Below are 8,870 nucleotides of genomic sequence, written 5' to 3'. Positions count from 1 at the left end.
GATACAACACTCCCGTTTCATTATAAAATCGACATAAGTGTTATTACAAGTACTATTATCGAATAGTTTCAAAACCGTTTTTACTTCCAAAACTAATACAGAAATATTTTGAATCCAAGTATATTGTTTAAAAATTTTAAATGTATTTAAAAATTGTCATACTGTTTTTTTGCGTGGAATTATACTTTTTACAATGTCACTGTGATGAACCCACTAAAGACCAAATTGTAAGTATAATAAGCGCTTAGTAATTACGGTTTATACAAAACTTCAGCGATTCTCGTTTACCCGTGTGCAAAATGAATAATGCATTTTGCTCGGGTAATTTATTTAATGCTTTAACTTTACCAAGTGATATTTACACTTATAAACGTTACATAATAACAATTAGAAAAATGCGGTAACTGCAGTGAAATTAATGTTTTTACTCTGAAAAACCCGTTTTTGAATGTTATGAGTAAATTTAAATACACAATTTAATGTCTAATTTTTATTCTGAAAACAATAGGCAACTATTTCTACCGGTGTCAGGGATTATGGAAGATCCAAGGGCTATCGTCATGAATATTGGTACACAGGCTTACAAGGTGTAAAAGAGGTCATTGAATTAGTAGCAGGGAAACTCAACAAACCGTATGAACCTTTCAGTCTTGATGACCTGAAAGAGAAATTATCACGTAATAAACAATAGACAAATATCCAATAAGTTAATAACATGTAAATTACTCGAAAAATACATTTTAACTATCAAGTTATTTATTACGTTTAATCGGTTAACATTTTAATTTGTCATTTATATAGGTGTAAATTATTTTATTAAATTAAAATCAGAAAAAAAATTAGAAATTAGGGGGACTTCTTTTGATGATAAAACATTTATCTTAGCAAAATGTTAGATACAAAAATAATTTTTTTTTTTTAACATACATTTTGATAAAACAGTCTAATATACCTAATGTCACATTAATATTTTTATCATTTTACGCATTATTATTTTCAATTCTTAGAGTTAAAATATTTGTCATATTTGGTTAATAAAAATGTGCAATATTTTGAAATTTCAGGTTATAGATACACAGTGGAGGAATGTAAAAGAAACGTCAAAGAATTCTTAAATTGTCTATTCTTCAATCAGGCAATGGAGGTAAATAAAAAAAAGATGACAATTCCCGTTAAGTTGTATGTGATAGAGCACTATAAATATTCCAAAATTCTACTATTTTATTTAAAATAGATTGAAATTCATTTTGAAATATTCTTGATGAATTGTAAAAAATGTAAATTATTGTTTGGAGAATTAATGTTATGCTTGAACATATGCTTTGAGTGAATTTTTAGCGCCCGACACTAGTCAATTTTTTCTTCAATTTTATTGAAAAATTCTAATGTCTAGTTTTTATTTAAAAAAACAATAGCGCCTGATAGATGACCTGTATAACGAATATTCGTGTGACCAGCAAGATGGCATATCCTTTGATGATTTAAAAGCACTACTTGGACGTATACCAGTGGGTTATAATGATAACCCGCCTGAATTTTCATATCCTAAAAATGCGAAAACGGCAGTATCGTTCAAAGTATCGAGATCAAGTAACTAACAATATAATTATAATCAATAAATGTCTTGATTAAACTGATCAAAATTATTGGAAAATCATTTTAGTTTTGGAGTTTGTCATTTGTATTTCTGGAAATTATATTTATTTTTTAAACTAAAAAATCATAATCCTCGGACCAGACAAAATATTGAAAAATAGTAACATAAAATAAAAATCATGTGGGATACATGATTTTTTTTTATTTTTTTATTTTTTTAACTTTACTAATAGGTAAAAAATCATACTTACATCATTGTTCTTCACATTTAATTATTTGATATGAAAATGTTTCTCAAGTGTATAGCATCTCAAATAACTGTTTTGCTGTTAAATTGACCTGTTTCGTTTGTAAAAAAATGTATAATATTTTTTTTTTTTTTCAGCATTCGATGAATTTTTTAGCGAAGATGTTACATGCATCGTTATTCTTTTTTTCTTTCCTAAAGCACGATTAGAAATTTGATTTATTTATTATTTTTTAATTATATATGTTGTTTGTCACATACAATTATAGTTTTGATGAAATAATAAATCATTTTGCTATTATATTTTGTAAGCATTTATTTAAGTTTGACATATCTTGGATGAAATATCAAAAAGTAGTCCCATCATTTACAAAGTAAAATAGTTTACTCCTAAGTACCTTTAACCTAACCGTCTCTTGTATGATTTGACATCTATGTCCTCAGTCCTTTTATTATTAGGGTGGATAATTCTATAGTAATATATCTTTTAAATAATCAGTGTGACAACGATTATGTATACGCCTTAATACACATAATCTGTACACGTCGTCTTTTAGTTTGATATTTGTTTTACTACTTTAATATGTCCGTGTTAAAATTTAAATCATTTGTGAAAGGTAATGTTTTATTCACTTGATAGCAAAACGCGTGTTGAAAAAGTTTTGAAAAAGAAATAAAAAAATTGGAAAAACCAGTACAAAAGTGAGGTAACAGAGCATTTTGGGGGCTGGGGAATTACAGATATGTAAAAATGTATTGCAAGTTTGAAAAAATATAAATTTATTAGGTTTTTTTTTTTCATTTTCAAAAATCAAGTTTTACCGTTTTGTGCGTGGACAAGTGTCCCGCAATCTATAACGTCGTTACAAAAAAAACATCCCGTGTAACAACAATAATCTCAGATTTTTTAATAGTAATTATAGTTTTTCATTTGCCATTTGTTTGAAAGAACCAATGGCCAAAAAGATCGGAGAGGGGTGATAATTGGAGATTCCTCGATATTTTAGAGTGTTGGCCTGTAAGCTTTTCGACACTACTATCCCATGTAAAGCGTTTGGCGTTGTAAGTCGCAAGTTATTTTGAAAATATAATATTTTTTAGTATGTAAGCGTCTTACAATTTTACAAAAACGCCATACGGTGTTCAACGCATTGCAAAATCAAGGTATCGTCGTCACTTGTTCGCATGTACCCAGTTACCTAAGTATTTTTTTTTTTTTTTTAGCAACTTGTGAAACTTAAATGGCAACGCACGCGTTTGATTAACTTTTTGAATTGAGAATAACGTACTTAAAACTTTAACTGGTCGATAATCAGTTTTGGATAACTATTTTTGATGTTTAGCACAGGAAGAAAGGTGGAGGGTACCCACTTTCCTTCCGACCCTAAGCTTAAGACTCTTATAACTTATAAAACAAATTAAATTTCTCATTAAACCTTATGAGATATTTAGTGGACGATACAATCACACTGTATTAATTGCATGAATTCAAGTGTCCCACAATCTATGACGTTTTTTTATTGTAACATGTACTTACAAATAATAAATGAACACGTATACACTATACAAATATCAAAATCAAATTGCTGTACTCCTAAACGGCAAGGAAGGAAGTCACATTCATCGTTATTGATTATTTCTTTCCTGGATATTTTTGATATAATTATAATATTTTTAATTATAATTTTTTATGTATGTCATTTGTCACATACACATGTAGTTTTGGTTAAATTATAAATCTTGCTTTTATATTTTGTTAGTATTTATTTACAATATTTCGTAATGACCGTAATAATCTAAATAGTGTCCATTACAAAGGAGGGGCGTCCTTATAGCTATCCATAATCGCTTTTGTCCGAATGCTCTTACGTTATCTAACCCTTTACTTGAAAGTCTAGCCGTATCGTTTAAAACGGTTAACTCTAAAATTATTCTTTTATCTATTTACATCCCTCCGAATAGTCCAATTGATATCGATAAATTCCACTGTGTAGAGATTGAGAATCTGAGATTAATCTATCCTGACTATACTTTTATAACAGCTGGGGATTTTAATTTACCTTATATTAAATGGTCGAATATTATTCATGCTATATTACCCGGTCCCTACTCTGATAAGTCTAAAGTTCTAGCTGAGCCAATTTTTTAAACATGATTTCATAGAAAATTACAAAAATAATATATTGGATTTAGTAATCTCAGACAGTAATAGTTTAGATGTAACGAAATGTTCTTTTCCGTTAGTGTCTACTGACATAGCTCATCCTCCGCTTCAAATTAATGGTCCAATTGTCGTTACAACTCTAAGATCATCCATTTGAATTCTACTGTCTGGGATTCTGTACTCTGTGATTCGCTTGATTTTTCAGTTATTATCTCTTATTTTTATTCAGTTATTCAGAACGACATTAATATTTTCACTCCTAAAGTTGTTAAAAATAAAACTCATTATCCTCAGTGATATAGTAGTAAACTTGAATCTTTGTTATTTAATAAAAAAACGTCTACGTAGAGAGTTCAAGATTACTAAAGATTACAATATTTATAATGAATTTTCTCGTTTGCGTGCCTTATGTAAAAAAGAATCTAAAGCAAGTTATTTACGTTACATTAATAAAATCCAGTTAGATCTTACTTCTGGTCCAAAATCTTTTTGGCGGTACGTCAAAGGTCTAAATGTTAATAGTGATATACCCCACTCTATGGTACTAAATGCTAAAACTTCTACTGGATGGTCTGGGGTGACTGATTGATTTAAAGAATTCTTTGGTTCAGTCTACTCTATAGAAAGCTTAAATATAGACGAATGTACTCAAAAATCAAAAGATTATACCGATACATGTCAACAACCACATATTAATTTCACTGTTAGTGAGATATTTAATGATCTTCATTCTCTAGACTCTAATCCGTGCCCTGGACCTGATGGCATACCTAATATTTTGTTACGTTCTTGTAAACATTCCTTATCAATTCCGTTATGTACATTATTTAACCACTCTTTAATGGTTGGTGTTTTCCCCCCACCTCAATGGAAAAATAGTTTTATTACGCCCATTTTTAAATCTGGTAATAAAAGTTGCATAACTAATTACAGACCGATAGCAAAACAATCAGCTTTGCCTAAATTGATAGGAAAATTAATTGTACCGTCTTTAACTCGATTTTCATTTAAAAACATAATAAATAACAACCGGCATGGTTTTAGGAAGGGGCGCTCTGTAGAAACTGATTTACTCTGTTTCTATAACTTCCTATTATCGTCTATGGCATCTGGTAAACAGACTGATGTTATTTATACAGATTCACTACTTTTTTCTTTTTGTTACACTTGATTTATACTTAAATTCCAATTCACATTTTGTTTTTAAATTATTATCTTGTATTTAAGCTAAAATTATTATTGTACTTGATCCCTCTTGGGCGTTTACCCAAATAAATAAATAAATTACAAGGTACACGTTGTAGTCATAAACAGAAAATATACATATTTTATAAACAAATTTGTACAAATTAGAGACACGGCCAAAACTAAAATTATTTTACCTTTCAGATCATGGGTCACAGTTATATATATATATATTTATATGAAATAGTACTACTGAAAGTGCTAACATCACTTTCAAATGCCAATATGTAATAGAGGAAATAAACATAACAATAAAAACCATGTACTCAATAACAATAATCTTTTTTAAAATATATTTTTACTATTAGGGTGAATAGTTCTATAATAATTAGTGTGAATAAATAAAAATTCGGTTGTATACATTAAAAAACATTTAAGTGGATTGCATGCGGTCTATTTTTAAGGAGTTTTGTATAGGCAATATTTGAGAAAAATGTTGTTTTTTTATACATTTCGACCATGTCAAATTATTTACCGGTTAATTTGTATAATCATCAAAGTGTTTTTTTTTTTAATTTAAATATTTTTTTCTATAACCAACAGTTATATTGTTTTATTTTAGTCCATAAAGCTAGACAAAATGTCTACTACACAGGATGGTCCGATTTAAATTCAGTAAAGACATTCGAATTCTTTGGCTACTTTTCTAGGTCACGTTGCAAAGCCCATATTCATTTGAAAATTCCAGTTTCTTGTAGTTGATAAAACTAAATTTGCAATTTTTCCAATATTAAATAAATTTTTTTAAAACGTCAAAAATAACAGTAAGACAGCGCGTGTCTTAAAAATGACAAACAACACAAATAAGAACGTTGGTAAACAACTTTTGTTTACAGCGAAATCGCACAGCTCAATATTTACAGCGCTGAAACCGTTTCATTTCTGAAGTGTGTTTTCTTATAGAAAGTCTTGCGATAATTCAAAAAGATACAACACTCCCGTTTCATTATAAAATCGACATAAGTATTATTACAAGTACTATTATCGAATAGTTTCAAAACCGTTTTTACTTCCAAAACTAATACAGAAATATTTTGAATCCAAGTATATTGTTTAAAAATTTTAAATGTATTTAAAAATTGTCATACTGTTTTTTTGCGTGGAATTATACTTTTTACAATGTCACTGTGATGAACCCACTAAAGACCAAAAAGTAATTATAATAAGCGCTTAGTAATTACGGTTTATACAAAACTTCAGCGATTCTCGTTTACCCGTGTGCAAAATGAATAATGCATTTTGCTCGGGTAATTTATTTAATGCTTAAACTTTACCAAGTGATATTTACACTTATAAACGTTACATAATAACAATTAGAAAAATGCGGTAACTACAGTGAAATTAATGTTTTTACTCTGAAAAACACGTTTTTGATTTTTATGAGTAAATTTAAATACACAATTTAACGTCTAGATTTTATTCTGAAAACAATAGGATATTATTAATTCCAGTCTCTGGGGTTATGGAAGATCCAAGGGCTATCGTGATGATGACTGGTGGAGCCTAGACTTACAAGGTGTAAAAGATGTCATTGAAATAGCAGCAGGGAAACTCAACAAACCGTATGAACCTATCAGTCTTGAAGACCTGAAAGAGATAGGATTACGTAATAAACAATAGACAAACAAACTAATAATATGTAAATTATTCAAAAACTACCGAAAAAACATTTTAATTATCAAGTCATTTACTACATTTAATCAGCCAATTTACCTAATATCACATTAATATTTTTATCATTTTACGCATTATTATTTTCATATCTTAGAGTTAAAATTTTTGTCATATTTGGTTAATAAAAATATGCGATATTTTGAAATTTCAGGGCTTAGATACTCAGCGGAGGAATGTAAAAGCTACGTCAAAGCACTCTTAAAATTTAAATACTTAAATCATGAAATGGAGGTAAATAAAAAAAAGATGACAACGCCCGTTAAGTTGTATGTGATAGGACACTAGATATATTCCAAAATTCTACTATTTTATTTAAAATAGATTGAAATTCATTTTGAAATATTCTTGATGAATTGTATAACATGTAAATTATTGTTTAGAGAATTAATGTTATGTTGAACATTTTTTTGAGTGAACTTTTAGCGCCCGACGCTAGTCAATTTTTTCTTTAATTTTATTGAAAAATTCTAATGTCTAGTTTTTATTTAAAAAACAATAGCGCCTGATAGATGACCTGTATAACGAATATTCGTGTGACCAGCAAGATGGCATATCCTTTGATGGGTTAAAAGCACTACTTGGACGTATACCAGCCGGTTATAATAGGAACCCGCCTAAATTTTCATATCTTGAAGATAAGAGAACTGCAGTACCGTACAAACTGTCAAAAGGTAATTAACAATATAATTATAATCAATAAATGTCTGATCAAAATTATTGAAAAAACATTTTAGTTATGGAGTTTGTCATTTGTATTTCTGGAAATTATATTTATTTTTTAAACTAAAAAATCATAATTCTCGGACTAGACAAAATATTGAAAAATAGTAACATAAAATAAAAATCATGTGAGATACATGATCATTTTTTAAACTTTACTAATAGGTAAAAAATCAAACTTTCATCACTGTTCTTCACTTGTAATTATTTAATATAAAAATATTTATCAAGTGTATCGCATCTCAAATAACTGTTTTGCTGTTAAATTGACCTGATTCGTTTGTAAAAAAATGTATAATATATTTTTACTTTCAGATTTCAAATATTGGTATAGGAACGAAATTTTTTGCATTATTTTTGAATTTTTCTTTCCTGGATCACGAGTATATTGATTAATTTATTATTTTTTTAATTATATATGTTGTTTGTCACATACAGTTATAGTTTTGGGCCCTATTCAACAAAGTCCAAATTCATTGGGTTAAGTATTATGAAATGTTTGTGTCACACACAAATATTGAACCAAATTAAAATTACAAAAGAACTTACAATGTAAAACATTATCTGGTAAATTTATGAGTGACTTTGTTGAATAGGGCCCACGCTTTTCTTTTTAGTCAAAAATTAATTTTCGGTTGTTTTCAAAGTAATTGACATTTGAAATAAAATGCTACAGTTGATTGGTAAATTGTTCTTGTAATAAAATTATTTTTACTTTTTAGTTCACTTTTTACAATTTTTTTTTTTTTTTTTTAAAGCATGTTTTTAAAAAAGTTTTTTTTAAAATTATTTATTTTGTTTTTTTTTAATTTTTAGTCCTATTAAAGGTATTTAATAATTGCTGAATAGATTACTAAATTAATTTTGCAAGATTTGGAAAAAAAAACCGTACAAACGTACGTACGTACGTGTTAGCGAGCTAACTGCTAAAGAAAAGCATGTAAAAATACATTTATTGAAGTACATATTACATAATTATATTAGGTATATTTATTATTAACTATACAAAAAACCTAAATGTAATAGGTTAAGTGATAACATTTAAAAAAAAAATCTCTTAATATATAAAATTCCCCATATGTATAAGAATATCATCATAATCTAACTTCTTTGTTAAATCTGACTCTGTAGTTAAATCGGCCAAAGAATTTAGCCTCTCGTCTGTAGTACTTGATCTCAAAATGGACTTGACCCTTTTTAACACTGAAAAAGACCTCTCAGCAG

The 8,870-nt window shown here is 28.0% G+C and overlaps 1 protein-coding gene across 2 annotated transcripts; it reads left to right on the top strand.

Moving 5' to 3' along the window:
- LOC126835986 (uncharacterized) lies at positions 1 to 8,119 on the top strand. 2 transcript variants are annotated; one of them, XM_050568908.1, is made up of 5 exons: positions 1 to 227; positions 509 to 677; positions 1,065 to 1,144; positions 7,426 to 7,597; positions 7,962 to 8,119. In XM_050568908.1, the coding sequence occupies exons 1-5, from the start codon at positions 141 to 143 to the stop codon at positions 8,036 to 8,038; spliced, it is 585 nt and encodes a 194-aa protein (XP_050424865.1). In that variant the 5' UTR covers positions 1 to 140; the 3' UTR covers positions 8,039 to 8,119. The 2 variants fall into 2 exon arrangements, with proteins under 2 accessions (XP_050424865.1, XP_050424864.1); XM_050568907.1 differs by lacking the exons at positions 1 to 227; positions 509 to 677; positions 1,065 to 1,144 and adding exons at positions 6,272 to 6,405; positions 6,687 to 6,858; positions 7,078 to 7,157.
- The last annotated feature ends 751 nt before the right edge of the window (positions 8,120 to 8,870 follow it).

This window comes from Adelges cooleyi, unplaced genomic scaffold, assembly GCF_023614345.1.
Source record: "Adelges cooleyi isolate 19-005CV unplaced genomic scaffold, UGA_ACOO_1.1 ACOO_flye_CR_arks_rails_tigmint_CR_PRNA_23, whole genome shotgun sequence".
Classification (NCBI taxonomy): domain Eukaryota; kingdom Metazoa; phylum Arthropoda; class Insecta; order Hemiptera; family Adelgidae; genus Adelges; species Adelges cooleyi.
Note: the sequence above shows the minus strand (reverse complement) of the source record. Positions and strands in the feature narration are given on the sequence as shown.